The 20579-nt window shown below is 23.1% G+C and overlaps 1 protein-coding gene across 1 annotated transcript in view; it reads right to left on the bottom strand.

Moving 5' to 3' along the window:
* Positions 1-20579, bottom strand: part of LOC132922510 (corticotropin-releasing factor-binding protein) — a 43879-nt gene that overhangs the window by 9168 nt on the left and 14132 nt on the right. Inside the window, exons 2-3 of the mRNA XM_060986075.1 lie at positions 2809-2884; positions 2448-2608 (exon numbers count right to left, since the gene is read on the bottom strand). Coding sequence (XP_060842058.1) covers positions 2448-2608; positions 2809-2884 — 237 coding nt within the window. The remainder of the gene's footprint in view (positions 1-2447; positions 2609-2808; positions 2885-20579) is intronic.

Genomic DNA, 20579 nt, shown 5'->3' on the forward strand with positions numbered 1-20579 from the left:
CTTATATATTTTCAAGTCTAATTAAAAATATGTAAAAATGATAAATACGAACATGAAATGTTTATAACACATTTAATGATAAAAAAAGGTTTTTCAGTAAATAAACCAATTACTTTAATAGCTTCTCGTTCCCGTTCAAAATCAAAATATAAATTAATGTGCATGTCTACTATACTATTTAACACATAATAACGATTAAAATATAAATTATTATAATGAGTATATGATATGTGTATGGTGGTGTTCTGGTTTTGACATTTTGATAAAAATTAATAAATCATTATTTTAAAATCAAAAAAGGTGCTTCTCATCAAAGCGTTGTAATAACCGTGTCACTAACACTTTTGAGTCAGTACAGTGTATTTATATATTTTTTATTAGAGTATGAATAATTAAAATCTGTAAAAAATTAATACAATATGTAATTCAAATAAAAAAAGATTAAAAAAAAACTACAGAGCGGTTTGAATGAAAGGAGTGTTTATTGTTCATTGATGATATTATACTTACAATTTACTTATTTGTGTAGTAATGATGGATATATTAATTCAAACATTCTCTATGGTATTTACGCTTAAACCGACGAGATAGTTTATCAGTGAGAGTGGCGCAAGATTATATTCATTAACTGTGATTAGGATTATTAAAATTAAGTACTATTATGAAAATGTTTATTGTTTATAATAGTAAGATGCTAGCGTAAGTATTTTTGAATTTTTTATATCCGTGTGTAAAGTGAGGCTTGTATAACGGCGTATATCATGAACATTAATTAAAAGTTCTTAAGTATACTAATTTTTGATATTTTATCTGCAGTCCACGGTAATTTTATATCCCATGTGAGTCTTATATTAAGGTGGTCAGTGACCTAAGGTAACCTAACCTAACCACTGGTAACTTATAGATTTATAGGTAATAATAAATGGTAAATTTTTGTTAGGAAATATATGTCATTAATAAGTAGAATTGGAATTATGGTACTTACGTTCTTATGTATACAATAAGCTTATCAGATAAACTATATTATAGGATGACCATATTTTTTTATTATAAATAAATTATGTATTGTTAAACCTATTAAAATAAGTAATTAATGAAAGCATATTAATTATACATTATTAATACAATTATAAAGTTCAGTTATTATAATTATTCAAGTTTAAATTACTTTAAAAAGTCAATCTGTTGTAATTATAACTTTTTCAAACATAAAAAAAAAATAATATTAAGATTCATTATAATTTAATATTAGGTATATTATTTATGCATATTGCGCCTGTGATAGTTTAAATTATTTGCATATTATATTATATAAGCAATATATATATATATATACTCAGAGGAAAGTAGGTTTTTAATAATAAAAATATTACGAACATTAAATTAAATATAATTATCACATAAGTATTGTTATTAATTATAAAAAATAAGTGACATTTAAAATAATTTACATCGATGTCTATAAATTATGTAGAAATATTTTGTTTAAATTACTTGAATAATTTATACATATTCTTATTAGAAAACTATGTGTACACTACACTGTGACTATGCATATGATCATTGTGATATATTTCCAGAGAATTATAGAAAATTTGTCTACAAAATAAATATAAATTTAAATTAAATTATCAATATAATTTATATTAGGTAAATATTTAAACACGCATACATATTATTTAAAACACTGAATATACCTTGGATGTATTTGAATTATTCTATAGTAATATTATAGCAAAATAATTTGTATCTAAGTTACAGAAGTTGATTAGGTCGTGAGATTCACTCAATCACTTATAAATTATATTATATGTTGAAGGCTTTTTTTATATCTGGTAGGATGAGGGACGTTTTCTATTTCTAATATTTCGTTGAATACATTGTAATAATCAAATATCAAAATATATATAAATATATTTTGTATAATAAACGTATATACACATTTTATAGGTATTATATTTTAACGTGTATTTTGTAGTTTTATTCGTCGTTAACAATAATCATATGTAATCGATATGGCTGATTGTTAGGTTATATCGCAGCTATACTTGCTATCATAGGGTAAAAATAGTAACATGCAGAATGTTTTTACAACACACAAATTCATCATTTACCATTATAATAAACAGAATAAGTGAAATATTCAGAATTTTTATGATATCATAACCTATAATAAATTGTAGTTGTTGTTAATTTAGAGTAGGTATATATAAATAATTTATATAATTAATAATGATTTATATTATGAACTCATAATAATAATATATGTATATCTATCGTTTTTAAAATTGCATTATTTGTATAATATATTTTGAAAACATATTATTACAACGTATGATATGTATATAAATATGTGTTACACGCTTGTTTACCTACTACGTAATTATTATTGTATCCACGTAGACTTACTTAACATACACTTACACACAAACGTCACAAACACTTACCGCTATTAAACCCCCAGTGTTGCAAGGTACGTCTACGTAATCGAAGTAAACGTGAACCGTCTGCTCGGGTTTCGCTATTATGTAAATGCCGCACACGGTCGGATCGTTGGTCGGCGATTTGTAGTATAGATGGCCCTCTTCGGACCACACGGTCATACAATCTATATAAGGAAACACAAACACGTCATCAACCATCGTCGTGATCATTGTAAGCATACGATCATGAAATGATCATCATCACATCATCGTTATCTATACATCAACATCATCTCCTTCGCAATTCCTCGTGAATACACCCGAGTGACCACAATTGTAAGATTATATAAATAATACTATATGTACATATTATAATATGCTTTACCTGTAATGATTTTCTCTTGTGTTCGGATCCGTTTGCTCTGCACTGGGTACAGTAGTGGTGAAGTCTGTCGGGGATACTAATAGCGAAATAACAAACAAATATATATTGATTTATAGTTTTAACTTATAATTATTGTTATACTAATGCCTAATAGTACATTGTCTCTTTTTCCACCGATATATCTTATATCGGTTCTCTAATTATGCCACGCTAATTAAAACGGCAATTTAGTATAAATTAATTAACTATAACGCAACTAGAATAGTGAACGTAGAATAATAAAGTCTATTTTACTGGTATTGAGAAAATATCGTCAACAAATGTCTATTTAGGTGCAATAAAGTTAAAAATCTCATTATTTTCGTGTTATTGAATGTTTTTAAGTGACCATTGTTTTTTTTTTAATTTAATTTTTTTATATTTTTTTAATTGGGTAGTTTGTTTCAAATACCTAGTATATAACAATAATAGAATTAATTAAATATAATACATTGCATATTTAATAGTATTTATAATTTTGATACATCTATAATTGCATCGAATAATGTAATTGCACATTATACAGCCATATCATAAATCATCATAATAAGCTTGCGTACATGACGACGCGAAGGCGTATCTGCAAGTTATATATACTGTAAATGAAAAGACACTCATATTTCAAATTATGCGACCCTGCCTAGTCCCTTAATCATTTGAGGATTGTCCTAAAATGTAATAGTGCCAGGCGACTGCGCACAATTATATCATTTATATATAGAGTAAATGTTAACATTACGGTTTACGGACTTAAGACACATCGTCAAAAAATAAATTATAGTTTAAGTGTATATATGTATATAATATATAGTAGCAAATACGATTTTTAATTAAAATTAAAAAATTATATTTTGTACGAATATTAGATTTCATAATAATAATAATTTACAAGATGTATAACAGTTAAATCACCTCCGAAGCTAAAAGCTGTACTAAAGGTTAAATTTCGTGTAATTATAATATTAAATATATTATTATCAAGAATATAACATAAAAATAATATAATTATTTTACATTGTTTCAAAATATTATATAAATTATTTAATAATATTAAAATATCATCTAAATATTTTACAAAGCTAAATTAATAAATACATTTTTTTTTTTTTTTAATTTATTATATTAAAATGTTTCAGCACTTTAGGTGCTATTACAAGTACGGTAGTAAATACTAAATAGTTAAATAAAAAGTTATTCGTTATAAGCATTTATTAGTTCTAAAATTTATATCATATTACGCATTTTTGTGTAATTACTAATTTTATTTAAAAAAATTTTTAAGATTTTTGGACAAAATAAATAATTTTAAAAATATTAGATTTCTAGTGTTTAAACAAACTTTACACGATAAACCTGGAAAAATAATTTATATCAGCATTTTAAAACCACGTGCATTATTTATTTCGTATTATTTGTATCACTGTATCAATACAATACGCATAGTATTGTTATAAATAATAATGTATAATCTATAACATGCATAAAACTGTGTATATCTATCACCATTTTTGTCACTTAATAACAGGAAAGATATGATGTGTCACGTGTACAATTCACCGGTACCTATAGTTATTTTTTTTATTTAAACCTATATCTTTGTACTTTAATCGAATAACCGATGGAGTGGACAGGTCATGGATGTAAACGATGCATGTATTTATATTCCCACTTGTATAAATAGGATATAAGCATTTTACTATAGTGTGTCAAATGTACATAATACCTATAAAAAAGCCGTACCAACTTACGTTTTATTGTAAACACTTAAAAAGTAAAGAATATTGACAAGAAAGAATAAATAAAAACTGGACAATATTTATACCTAACACTATGATATCGCTCTCGGTTTTTACTCATATTAATAATTATGTGCCAAGATGGACAAAATGTAATATAAACGGTTTATCAATACCAAAAAAAAAATAAAGCGCATTATACGTTTTATAAACAATATTATTAATGAGACGATAACGCATGTAACATTTTTGTATATAGATTTTGTACGACCCTCCAAACCTAGGTTAGGCGTATTAAACCCAGATGTGCTTGTTGTAACGTTTATTGAGCTTATTGTGTATCATTCAGCCTGGTTCTCATATATGAGTACTGAGTAGGTATAATGTACGTAAATATATGATGGTATCTCATTCGGTTCTAACTATCTCAAACCCGGTTATATACCCATCGACCCCATCAATCATGTTTTTTAGTTTTTACTCATTTAATTTTTTTTAAATCTTTATTAATCTTTGTTTTTTATACTAACTGAAAGAAATTTATTTTATTCAATTAGTCGTGTTATATACCAGCGGTTCTCAAACTGTGTTCTGCGGAGCTCCAGCGGTCCATGGCTTCTGGGCACATTAGTATTAATTTAAATCAAATATTATTATATTTCTTAATAACATTTTTATATTTATGTTCAATATTATTTGAAAACTTGTAAATTCTAACACTAAACTATTTATAAATCTGCAGATATTGTGTCTTAGTCAATAATTAAAATTAGATATAGCGGTGTTTTTGTTCTTTTTACGTATACGGTAATTAAGCTTACTCATTTATAATCTATGAGGTTCCGATAACTTCTTCTGTTTTTACTTATTAGTAGTAACTCATCGGTTATCGCTGATGTAATTATTATTATTTGGGTGTGTTTATTCCGTATTATTATGTGTGTACTATTTTACCGTCAATTATTTTTATTGTTAACAATTTTTATTTTTTTTTATTTTTTTGTAAATTAAAACTAAAATGGATCGTTGGCTTAATAAATCAACATCACACCGACATTATTCTCATTAAATACAAATGAAGAAAAATGTATCATCATAATCATTAAATATTAAAATTTATAAATTACTAAAATAATATGTTTTTTCCAATTAAATTAATTAAATATTTTTAATATAGGTATAAAAAAAAAGTAAATCATTTAAAATTTACATAATTTTTTATAAATTATTTGTGTAAAATAGAAATTCCTTATTTTTTGGGCTCTGAGCATTTTTTTAAGAACATAGCGTTCCGCGCGTGAACAAACAAGTTTGAGAACCGCTGCTGTAAACAAAATTAGTCATAGTTTTCGAAGAAATAAATGTTATTCGTTTATTGTTCTGAAGAATACGAATGTTTTATACAGTTTTACATTTTAAATTGCATTTAGGAAAATCGAGACTATTGGATATAAGAAAATACGCAAAATTCATGTTTCGAGAAAAAGTGAATTGGAAAATATTCGACGACAAATTTACAGTTAGCTACGCTTTATACCATATAATTTATTTGGCTGTACATCACGTAAATGTTCAATAGAATAAATAAATTCGCATAATTTGAGACAAAAAATGAATATTTGCATTAGTGTAGGTATTTTCAGTTACCGTTAAGACAGACAAATTAAATTCATAACAGATATTGTATACAAATTCTTAGTACAGACGTATGACTAATACAGTATAGTAAGTATGTTTAAATAAAATTTAAATATTTGTAATGTATCTATTATTATATTATACTTAAAAGTTAAAAGGTGTATAATATATCATGAACCTCACGATGCGTTTAGTTTGTACCTCCATACATATAATATATTGAATATTGATAAGTTATGATAGCATATTATAATATACATATTATATTATCGTATAAAGTAAAGTAATAAAATAATAATATTGTCAGTTTAATAATATATAGGTGCATACAGTGAGACTTTTCAATATTATATGTACCAAAATAGTTCACGCAGATATTTGACAAGTGTTGAGAAGGTGATGGCATCGTTATGTTAGCGATACCATCACTTTTCAACGCAAGGATAATCAACATAATATAGTATTAACATTTACACATACGGTTTCAGCATAAAGTTAATGGATATTGTCGGTGGTTATATTCCCACATGGTTTGAGTGAAGTTTCAAAGACAGTGTTTAGGGTTCTCGACAAATAAATGTTATTAACTATTTATTTATTTATCTTATATTCTCTAGTGTCTAAGTTCCATAATACCTAACAATAATACTATAATCATTGGAATAGTAAATAACAACTTTAAAGCTTCATAATTATTCAATAGACAAATGATATTATTGTACATAGACAAATAGTAGATTTAACAAATTATTTTATAAATATAATACATTTTAGTGAGCATGAAAATTTTAATTTATGTTTTTAATTTTTCTAGAAAGCTTACTTAATTTAATGATATAGAATAAAAAGATAATGGTAATTTTTACCAAGAGGAAATATTATCCAGGTCTATCACATTGTATTTATTTTTGTTAGTCGCAGATTAAAATTTTGTTTGCACTTAGAAATTCATATACCCGCGCAATTAAATAACGAAATAAAATTTAATTCGTCATTTCAATTAAAATTTAGTACATAAGCAAAATCAAAAAATTTAAAAATGTAAACGAAAACATTTTTGAATAATTGATAGGAAATATTACTACTATAAATAAACCTAAATAACAATATTTATTTCTTATCGTTCATTTTTTTTAAAGCTATTTTTAAAATTATCTAGAAGTTGTACAATCCAAAACACAATTTGATCATATTACATTCCAAAGGTCGTTTTTCGATATTTTCAGCGAACAAAAATAATTGTAATGTTATTATAGTTTTAAAAAAATAATAATAATCTTTTAATAATACCAATTATTAAAAAAAAAAATCCGTTTGTTTTTTCATACAAATAATATGACATCCATCTCACGTGAAATGTCGGTACTTAAGTTCTGTATAAACTACCAAATTTTAATCTCGCACTAAATATTATTATCTAACTGGTAAAGATTAGTCACGTAGAATAGAATATGTTCTTGAGTTTCATCAAGTATGGGGCAATTTTTGACACGTTTTTATATTTTATTTTACTTACATCATTATAGTACATTATATAGAGTATACAGGCTAATGAAACAGTATAACGCTTGCACAGTTTAACGAGCTCCTTGAGACTAAATAACGTATGAACGAAAAAACAATATAAATACATATGAGTATACTTAACTCTTGAAAGCGTTCGGTTAAACTTGGGACGAATCCAATGCTGATGTACTACTGTATGCGCATGCACGAAACGAATGGAAATTATTATTGATGGTATTGAGAGTGTTCTATTAGCATATATTGATTAATCAAGACGCAATCAACAAAACAATACTCTGCAACAGGGTTAATCGAAATGTGTCCCTTACACACTATGTATAAATTAATTGTCTTCTTGTTTCGCCGAATAATTTTAATGTTGTTGAAATTGCGTAGGGTACATTTACATATACTTAGAAAATATAATGGAATAAGAATTAGAAAACGTAATTGTTGGAAACTATCTAAAGCAAATATTTATCCGATTTTCTATCAAACAATACTTATGCGTATTCAATTAATTTTTAATTTAATTAATTTTTAAGTTGACCAATACGTGACGCGTAGTGGATTTTTCAATTTTGTTCTTTCATTTTTTGTCTCGTACTCTCATAATGGTAAGATTAAAATTATAAATAAAAACAAATTTAAAAACTTAATATTACTATGTACAGTAACTTAATTATTCAAACTAAAAATTGTTCCGAATAAAAAACTTGATGTTATCATAATATTTTAATGTACAATTACATTTATGGAACTACCACTGTATATTCATAGTCGTGTGCCAGTACTACAGAACATAAATTCATTTACCTACCGAAATATAAATTACTGGTGTTAAATACAATGTTTGTCATTAAAACTGTTGTATTAAGTAACTTGATGCAATACATTTAACTAGACGTAACTTACTCTATAAAAATAACATTAAAATTATGAGTCTCACTGCAATATTAAAACTGTTATAGAGTTTAGCTATAACATTTATGTTTTAATTTAACGACATATATTAAACTTTTTATAAATTTTAGTTTTGATTGTCGATTACAATGCGAAAAATGTTATTTTTTACATATTATAATATTTACTACCAATAACTAATTAGATTATTTTATTTAAACATTATAAACGTGATTAGTTTATGATTGATATAAATATATAGTAATATTGTATTATTGTGTTTCATTGATTTTTATGAGGAAATATTTTCACTTTTACTTCAAGTAAAATTCAGATAATGTTGGAATGATGACGCTTTGATTAAATCATGTTGTAATCAATTTGTTTTTTTTTTATTATTTATTTAATTCAATCGGTTCAGTTAAAAACTCAAAAGCATTAAGTTCACAATACGGTCCTTGCATAATTATATTAGTAATTTTGTCTCTATTCAATAATGAGCGCGATATTTTTAGACAGTCTTGGAATAATAAAACGTCTAGTTATTAGGGCCAATGGTTAATGATAATTAATAATTATTATCAATTGAATTTTTTTTTTATCGTTGGTATTAAGTATTATGGTATGTGACTTAAAAGTATTGTAGTGATAAAAAAAAAATTGTATTTTATATTTTATTTAGATACTTCTCATTTTTCTGATAATGTAGTAACAAACTATTTTAATTATTTTCATAAGAAAAAATGCTTACATTAAAATTAATAAAAACCATATGTTTAAATTATAACAAAGAAAATAATTCTTACGAAAAAAAATTGTTTGAAATTGTACAATAGAAAATATAAGTTTGTGCAACAATAATAAAATCCAAATAGTATACAGTGACCGGATGTGCCAAACTACTAACTCGTTTTTCTTCCTTCACTTCCAGCTATGAATAGTTTGGTTATTTCTATTATAAGCCTAAAAACAATAATATACATATTGTTGCTTTTGAAAAAAATTATTCTGCCTGATGTGCATAATTTATTAATGTTTTAATACATTAAACTTTCACACCAAAAATATTGTTTTTTTTTTGTTTTTAGAATTATATGTATTTGACACATAATTTAAATAACATGATAAAATTTATCTCTTCTGAAAATATCATATTTTTTTAAAATTTAAATATACACTACCAAAATCTATAAAGCTAAAATGGTTTATTAAAAAATAATATCTATATGTTGTTAACCATCTACTATTTGTAAATATAGAACTAAAATAAATAACCCAAAAATTCCAAGTTTCAATAAAATTATTTTTTTCATACCAAATTAAAAACATAATAATGTTTTTGCAATTTTGAAAGATTATTCTTTACACTTGGGAAACCTTTATGTAAAAGTATTTGAAACTATCGAGTTCTGATCAAAAATAACTACAAGAAACCAACTAAAATAAAATTATTAAAAAAAACACTTGTACAATCAATAGTAGGTATATACAGTAGATATTTTTTCATTCCACTCAAAACCTAGAATTGATTATATAGGCCACGAATACTCTTAATATACTATACTTTATACTCTCTCTACTCATTTCAGTTCACCTAATTCAAATACAATTTAATAAAAGTCAACCACAAAATAATATTTTTATAATATTATGTTTTTCTACAATTCTGCCATAGTATGGTCCAGGTCACATGTTTATTCTCCTCAAACCAGGCAATCCTATGTTGCTTGCTGCTAGTATTACTATAATACCATATTATATACAATGTATACTAAAATGTGATCTCAAATTAATTCTTCTAAAACACTTTACAGACATAATTTTAATTGATATAGTACCTACTTTCGTTCACTATAATGTCTGAACCGTTAATATTTCAAGTTTGTGAGCTTGTTTAAACACTTATATACATTTTACAATAAATCACCATGCATGACATTTTTCACAACTTGTTAGGATCTTTTTTCTTATAGTCTTACTACTCTTACTTTTATATGTTTCGCGTATACCTGGTATCTATACTGACTATACTGTATATTTATAATTTCCACATTGCACATTACTACGTATAATATTATGCGTTTTAAAGTAATTGATAGTAATATTACAAGATATAATAATTACTATAATATTTGATATGTAATTTATTTAAATAATATTTAAAACATTTTTATGAAAATACATTGTAGGCATTACATTTTTGGATTGTAATAAAAAAAAAAAACATAAGAACTACCTTTTATAAATTTATATATTATTATGTGTTAAAATGTGTTAAAATGTATAAACCGTGCTATTGCAGGCTACTGCTAGGTCGTTCAACATCAATATCTAGCGTTTTAGTAAATTGAGATGGTAATTAATAATGTAAAGATTTATAAGGTAGCTTTTCACAAATAAACAACTTCTACAAATTGTTTATATCAACATGCGCAGTAGTATAATATGTTGGAGTAGAACGTGGTCAGAATTAATTGAAAATAAACAACCGTGTATAACTAAAGACGTTACTTTGTCAACATGGAGGAAGTTGGATATATAATGTGATCGTGATTATGAGTAATTGGACGTCTATTATCATTAATGATAGAAATCATATCTAATAATATAGTCAAACAGAATATAATATCATAATTCACAACTTACAAGACTATAATATAATATAAGTAGGTATTACATTTTTTATTTACATAAATTACTATTAAATAAAAATTTGAGCCGTATAATCATCACAAAGATCAATATTTATAAAACTTATAAATTGTAAACTTATAACTTGTCATAGTATTAAAACTAAAAAAACCAACAAAAAAATTACTTTGACATTCTAAGTCAATCATTATACAAAAAATAATAATTTTATACTGCAATTTTCTGAAAATAAAATAAATGTGAAACATTTTAGCTAATTAATTATTATAACGTCAATTTAATTTGAAAATAATAAATATTTTAAATTAAACTAGTAAATTTTTTTTGTGTAAAGAGGTTTTAAATATACAATTATAAAATGTATTGTAAAATCGATTTCTTTTTCGCTGCATCATCACTATCAAAATTTAAAATAGTTTGGATAATTTTCGTCGTGATTTGTAGAAGTTGAAGGTGTAAATATAATCACTTATTAGCTAATAAAAAAAATAAAACTATAGGAATTTCGTTCTTGAGTAACGCAATATATTATATTATGTTAAACGGGTTATAATTATTAAGTATAATAATAAATTTAAATGAAATCAGTGACATACAATATTATATAATTATGATTTGAATGTCTACAAAATAAATACATATGTACTATATATATATAGTATATATTATTTACAGATTATCATAAATTCATAGAAGGTACCATTATTTAATAATAAAAAAAATAATAATCGTAATTAATTTAAAAATATTATTTATAAATAAAGATGGTATATAATTATTTAGAGACCTCTAGTCTAGAATTATTAATTATTATTTATTATTATACAATAATTAATACTATTACATTAACATTAATTTGGAATTGTAACTATAGGTATATAATTAAAGTTAATACTTTATAATATTATATTGTTTAGTGTTCTTAACTGTATTTATTAAATTACTAATTATGAATAAAAGTTGTAACTATCTTTTTTTATGTAGGTACTTATTTGTAAGCATATGGTTTTGAAAAGTTCAATAATGCACTATCTGTTTACTTTTTCTATTACTAAAATAACAAAACAAGACCAAAATAAATATCAAATTATATCGAACAATAAATTTATTAGCTTATATTATTCTGTTATAAAAAATCTACACGTTTTTTACATAACAGTGTTATTTAAATAAATACAAGACAAATTAACGTAAATTATAAATAAGTCAACAGAGATCATCGTTTCGCCCATATTCACTTTCAAAAAAAAGTAGAAATAAAGTTAAATAAAAATGGCCAATTACTATTATTTATTTAAATTAATTTTAAAAACAAAAAAATATAACAAATATTGTATTACAATTTTTGTACGAATTATGACTTAGGTGCTTTTTTCATTATAGGTAAGACATGTTTCCTTTAGTAGGTAGTTAATTAATAATTACAAATTCGTCATTTTAATATATAATTTATAGGTTAGGTTACTTCTAATTAAAATCAGAAAATAAAACATAAGTACGAGTACAATTTTGTATTTTTATTTAATACAAAAAAATCTATTATACTCTTTATTTATTAATTTATGTTTTTTTAATTTGGATATTATAGAATTAAGTACACAAGACAAATGTAATATTTGTAGTTTTATATCCTTTGAATAAATAATAAATAAATATTCAAATTATATTTAGTTAAATTGATGTATTTGTATTTTGTATACGAAAATTATAAAAAGGTAAGAAAATAAAGTTTCACCAATCAATTACTTTGGAAAATTGGAAAATAACAAATTGCGAGTCAGTTTATAGATATGTGGTTATATTGATGAAATTAATACCTGTTAAGTTGATATTTTGAAGTAGAATAAATAAGACACCTCAAATGTTGTATACTCTTGATGTGAAGTGGTTCTGTTTTCAAAAATAAGGAACGAATGATAACCAACAACCGCGTGAACATATAAAAATTATAAGTAAATATATATAAAATATGTCAATGAATGATATCAAACAACTGTTATTCAATTTTTCACTTGTAAATAGGTATATCTGAAGGAAAGAAATTGAATGATTGCATATAATATAAATATGTATGCAACCATTGGGATATTTTAAGGTGGTTACAAATATTAACCAAACAGATTTAAAATTAAATCAAATAAATATTTAAGAAAGTTTTCGATACTTGGAAAAACTACTAAAATCGAAGTTTCTCTAGGTAATTATAATTTAAATTTTACCGTTTTAGATCTATCACAAAGTACAAATATTTAATAATAAAAATTAAAAATAAATACTTACATATATTTTATTACACATTTTAGACTACAAGCAATATTATTAAATAATAATAATTTAAACACACAATACAATTAATTACACTAATTGAATTTGTATAAGCATTTTAAACAAAATAGTTCAATATTTTAGATTGGTATATCATAATATATTGATTTTAAATTTATTAATATAATTTTTAAAGGTAATTCAATATTAATTTTGTTGTGTATTGAGTATTAACCCAGACTCATGATTCAATGTGTTAATATCAAAAACATTAACAAGATATAATGCATTTATTATTATATAGTACTATGTTTGATTTAATTGTGAGATTTCAAATTATTGTAATAAATAAAAATTATAATTAAGTTATTTACAAACAATATTTGGTGCGTTAAACAGCTAAAGAGTGGAGGATAAAAATTCAAATTCTGAACTCTTCTACTTTAAACATAATAAACAACTTATAATATGGTAATATTGTAATAGTCAATATGAAGAGAAGAATATACATTTAATTTTCTAGTTTTAATAATTTAAATTAAAAATAACAATAAAGGACTTCTTAAATCTTAATAATCGTATTATGTCAATCGTATACTAGATTAGAGATATCTTGTAAGTATTTAAAGAAGTATTTAAAATTGTATTTAAGACATTCATATACATCATCAAGTGTAAAGAAAGTTTACAATGTATTATTACAATTTTGAAAATTAACTTTTCGTTATTAGTTTTAGTTTATAAGTGGATCGATGAACATATTGATTTTTCTATGATATGTGCTTTTGGGTCTGAAAACACTTTTAAAAAATAATTTAATTTTCAACTTAAATATATTTTTTGGTAGGAATATAAATCTAGTTCATACTTTTTAGGGAGGGGAGTCAAAAGTAAAACATTGGCAGTACTTTTCTTAACAACTGAAAAATAAAAAAAAACAAAATAGAGAAAAATTGGAATTTTTAAAAAAATTTAAAAGAAAAATATTATTTTGTAATAACAATTATAAAACGAATAATCATTAATCCTAGATACTTGACATTTTCACATTTAAATTAGAATTTTCTGTACATATATGATTCTAAAAATATTTTGACTTGATATAATTATATATAATTTAAATTTTTATTATTTCTTTTATAAATATTTATGAAAAAATGTTGCTTTATGACAAAACTTTGAAATTTAATAAAAAGTTCTTCATAATTAGTTTATATTTTAACTAAAAAATCTAAAGTAGTATATATAATCAAAATGTGCATCTATAGTCTGAATAATATCAAGTAATCAAATATTATAAATTGTGAATAAAAAATAAAAAGTTTATTAAAATTTTAAAGAAAGTGCAGGAATTTGTGTAATTTATAAACTTAAAGAGATCTGTAACTAATTACTGTTGTTTGAGATTGGTATTTTTATTTCAAAGAGAAGTAAATATTTTATTAATATACGTAATGAAAGATTGTTTTTATTCTTGACAATAATGAATAGTCTCTATGATTCTATTAGGCCTAACCTAACGCAATTTATCTAGTAACAAGTATAAATATGCTAATGAAACTTTAAAAGATCGATTATATTAACGTGATAATTTAAAATATACTTATAATTATAAGTATCATGAATATAAATATGTATACAACGTTACATAAATTGAAGACATATTCATTAAGAATTCTTGAGAAACAAATAAAGTGTATTAATTCGTGATCAATCGTTTTCATGCTTATCAACTTATACTTTTAGTAGTCTCTGACTGTCTATACCTTTATTATTATTCAGATATACATTATACATGAAACGTTTAACATGCGCTGATTTAACTGCATTTGTATTATAGATATACTTTAATTGTATTAATTTAGTTATAAATTATATTAAATACGTAAGTATATAGATATCTCATGTTACAGAAGTAACTGTTATACAATCTAGAAGTCTATAGTATACTAAAATCGATATTTATACCAACATGCAATAAAACTGAAATCAAAATGGATTTTATATTATTTCGTCCGTTTGAGTTAAAACATGAAAAACTTTTGAAACAAAATGTATATTCTACGCATTATATATAAAAAAAGTTTCAGATAAAAATAAAATGTATTAAGGCTTAGTCTTTAAAGTATAACCATGAAATACTACTCAATAAAAATGGCTCAATAATTTTGACCTTCTTATTTCAGACAAAGGTGTTGTTTACGGATAAGTAGTGTACTGTAAATACTATATCACAACAAATCTTTAAACATAAATGTGATTTTTTATTACTGATTAGATTGTATGTCAACCAACTACCAAATACAAATAAAAATAAATAATTCAAAATATATTGGCAATAAAAAGTATTATTCAATTTTAGGATTTTAATAAAGCAAAAAACCAACATATAAAATATGTAAAATTAATGTGCAGCTAAAACTATCGTTTAATATTATTTATATTATGCAGCCAATAATTAATAATTACCAAAAAAGTTATTAATTTTACCCATTGCAAAAATTTTTTCGAAGATTAATAATGTTATAAATGAATTATAAATTATAATATTTATTTTTACGTTGGAACTTTGATTAATATATGTTTATTTAAATATTTAAAAAATAGTTAAGATAATAAGTATCAAAAGACCTAGGAAATTGTATCAGTTCTACTGTGTACACTATTAGGTGTCAAATGGATTACTATTATAGCTGTTTAAAATTGAAAATCGATGATATATCATTGTATACGAAAAAAAATTCTGAGCGAAAACGGTCTTAAAACAAATCAATAATATTATTACATAATATAATAAAATTCAAAATAATATTATATAATTATTATGTAAAAGTTTTAAATTACAATAAATAGGAAGTGTTTAATTTTAAGATATAACAAAATATTTAATATCATTATTTATTGTTTAAATAAGTAATTTTTCCAAATTGTAACTTAATATATCTATAAAATATAATGTCCTTTATACATTTTTTATGTTTTATGGTTTCAGTACAAACTATTTGTGAAGAATCTGTATTACATTTTCAAAACTTAGATATAAAAGTAAAAATTTTCATAAATTTCAAACAACAAATAATTTACAATTTTTCAATTTTGACGAGTTTTGTTACAATTCCAACTCCACGAGCATAATATAAAAAACAATTGTGCCTGTGTTTTTAATGTTTTTGTACCGGTATAAAAAAACATTTATCCCGATCTTATATTAAATTTTCAAGAATTTTGACCCATGCAATGAATAATATTTTATCAACATTTTTTAAAAATAAATTTAAATTATAGATGTGTTGATTTTACAATGCAAGTGTATAAACAGCATAAGTATATTTGATAAAATGTTTTAATTTTTCAAAATGGGAGTGATTTCTAGAAAAAAATTGGAGATAGTAAATACTTTAGAAAGGTCAAAATTAAAAATTCTTGGTATTTATTTTATAGTTGGGAAAAACAAAAAAAAAAATTTAGAAAAAACTTAATAAATAACTCAAAAAGAGTTTAAAAAAATTGGAAAATGTTATCATATATTATTCAAAATTATAATATAAACATTTGGTGAAAACTTCCCCAATTTACCTAAAATGTTCACTTTTTCCCAATTATAAAATAAATACCAAGAATTTTTAATTTTGACCTTTCTAGAGTATTAACTATCTCCAATTTATTACTAAAAACTACCTCCATTTTGGAAAATTAAAATATTTTATCAAATATACTTATCCTGTTTAGACACATGCATTGTAAAATCAAAACATCTATCGCTTCACTCAGAATCTAAAATATTAATAATTTTATAAGCAAATAAATTTATGTCGTTCGACATTGAGTTTGTAAAAGTTTAATCAAATGGTTCAACTTAAAACAATTCATACATTCGACAATATTAGTTTAATGATGTTTTTAACTGCCAAAAGTGAAAACCAATTTGAATATCTTCAAACGCACATAATATTAAACAAAAATACAAGTTAGAAATCATTTAAAATAAGTACATTAAGTTTGTTTCATTCGATTGTAAAAAAAGTTATCTGCCGTTAACATTTGAGTTTAATATTATGCTTTTACTGTTTAAATTTATTCATGCAAAAGTTAACTCAAATCTGTTGTTTTCTGACGGCAAAAGTCTCAGAGTAATATGTTGTATACCTATTAAAATGATAATTATTAACGCTGCAGTATCGCGAGTCAAAAAATATGAATTATTCCACAAAAGAAATTATGTTTTAATACCTATGTTATCTGTTCTTTTAGTTGTGAATTCCATATTTTAAAATTATAATAAATATACCTATATATTATTTTACATAAATAATTTAATCAAGTCACTTATTAGTACCCATAAATGCCACTGTATTCAGTTAGCAAACATTAAAAACATATACAGTGGAATCTTTAGTTAACGAACTTGAAGATTCTTTGAAAATATTTGTTAAAAATAAATAATATTTTTTCCACTTATAAAACTCATTTATAATGTATGGAATATATTTCAATAATGATAAATAATAATATGTATTTATAATATTAATTAATTAATTAAAATAAAATAAAATAAATACATCTAAATTATATTCATTATATAAATTGCATTTTTTTTATTCATTGTTGTCAAAAAATATTCTGATATCCTGTTAAAATACTTTTGTACCATTCTTACAATTTGACAATAAAAATGATCGCAATTATTTAAATAAGTCGTATTGGTGAGATTATAATTTATAAATACCTATTTAAGATGAATACAATAGTTTTTTTAAAGTTTTTATACAAAAAAATAACACAAAATGTATTTGTTAAATAGAAACAATTTATAGTTCCATGAAATAACTCGTTATATACAGTGTTACATTAAATAGAGGTACTACTGTGTATTATATTTGTCATTTTTAACGATCAGTAAAACAGTAAATTGAAGTACTTATATTAATATATATTTTTTTTTTATTGTTTCAGCATCAACTACATGGTTATTAGCTTGCAATGGTTTAAGGGGATGTACTTAAATTATTTAGATATGTGGAGTGAATATCACCATATAATATTATTATGATTTTATTAAATTAATATCCGTGATAATGGCAATCGTTTCCAAAATTAAAAGTTCAACCCATAAATAAATAGATTGTTTTCAACAATAAATAATGTTAATCATATTATACAATGAAATAATAATAATTATATTTATTATTTATTATTATATAAAATAAATCTATGTTATTCGAAAAAGCTAATTAAAATATTTTAATTATAAAAAAAAAATATGAGCAATTTATAATCCGTTCTTATAGCTTATAGGATTACAAATTTTATATAAAAAAAAAAATAACAAATCATACTTCACAATATGATAGCTAGGTATAGTAAATGCATTTATATGTATAGATAAAGATAAATGTCTAACTATTATTTTAAGTAAGAGGAACACAATAAGGTAAAATGCTTATCACGCATTATTCGATGGATGAAAATGATCAGTTTTAGATTTATTTCATTCCTTATCATAAAACACGCTATTAACACTGCTTACATTAACAGCAACTTTTTGGTTTGAATTATTATTTAATAACGAACATTTTAATGCTAATTGTTACTATATTTCTATATTATTAATTTTAGATTAAAATACATATGATAGAACTATATTACAAGTATCATACACGTCTAGTATGAATCTACAACTTGTAAAGATTATTCACTCACTAAACAATATTTATCAACAATATTATGTGATTAATCAACATTTTCGTAAATAATATGCTTCGGGCAAAACCGATGGAGTGAAATCGATTGTATAATAAATTAATTATGTCTTAATATATATATAGGCAATTTATAAAACATTTTATACTAAAATTATAATACAATAGTTATTTATAAATATATGGGTTTATCATTTGAAATAAAACTTTATATTATATTTATTTATTTTTAATAATTATTTTGATAATTTAACCTAACCTGTTATACCTTATGGCTTATACCATGTATCGGTATTGCTCCATTACAAATCAATTTGGCCCGGTATCTGGGAAAACCCGATAAAATGTTTAAAAAAATGTTAACGACTTATTAAATTATAAATATGATCGATATTCACTGTATTGTAACTAAATATTGTAAACAAGAAGTTACTTAATACAACTGTGCAAATGTATTACCTAAGTATATCTTTGGATCCTTGATAATTGAGAAGGTATTCTTTTTTTAGTCGGCTTTACCCCGTGTTCCCCTACTTATAGCGTAACTGTATTTTGTAAAATACCAAAATATCTATTTTATTTTATTACTTATAAAAATAATATAACAAATATTCACTTAAATTAAATTAACCATACTATTTATTTTTGATTTTACCAAGCCTTGATAGATATCTAATAGTTACTATATTTAATAAAATAAGAAGAAAGGCGATATACCAAAGAATGTAACGATCATCATTGTTATAAAATAACAATAGTGACGAGAATTCAAAATAAATTGTTTAATGAGGTAATACAATTAGTTGTAAGCTAAAATTTCAACAAAAAAAAAAAGAAAAATTCAACATATTTGCATTCTATAAAATTTGAGTAAAAAATTAATAACAGTATAATATATACATTTTTCCTATTATAATACAAAAGTAAAACATAGTACCTACCAATAATAAGGTCGTGTAATGGATTCAATGACTATTTACAAAAATCGCGTATTTATTTTAACAGTATATTATACAAATAGCTACATATAGCTACAATAGTACGTAGTTCATACTTTTATTGGTTGCTTCATGTCTATATTTTTTTTCTTCGATGTAGTTTTTCTAACAATACAAACACATTGCTTATTTCCTAAGGCGAGAACTTTGTTCCCTTGACTTGAGTATACTCCCCCACCTCAATATATAGAAAATAAAAATCCTATTATTGTTTTTTGTCGCTATTTCGATGTGAAAGTAAAAGTTCTTTGTATTCTTTAGGTTTTATATTGCATTATAAAATACACCGTGGTGCTGATATTTGTGTGTATATATGTATATATATATATAATAAG

This window comes from Rhopalosiphum padi, chromosome 2 (genome assembly GCF_020882245.1).
Source record: "Rhopalosiphum padi isolate XX-2018 chromosome 2, ASM2088224v1, whole genome shotgun sequence".
Classification (NCBI taxonomy): domain Eukaryota; kingdom Metazoa; phylum Arthropoda; class Insecta; order Hemiptera; family Aphididae; genus Rhopalosiphum; species Rhopalosiphum padi.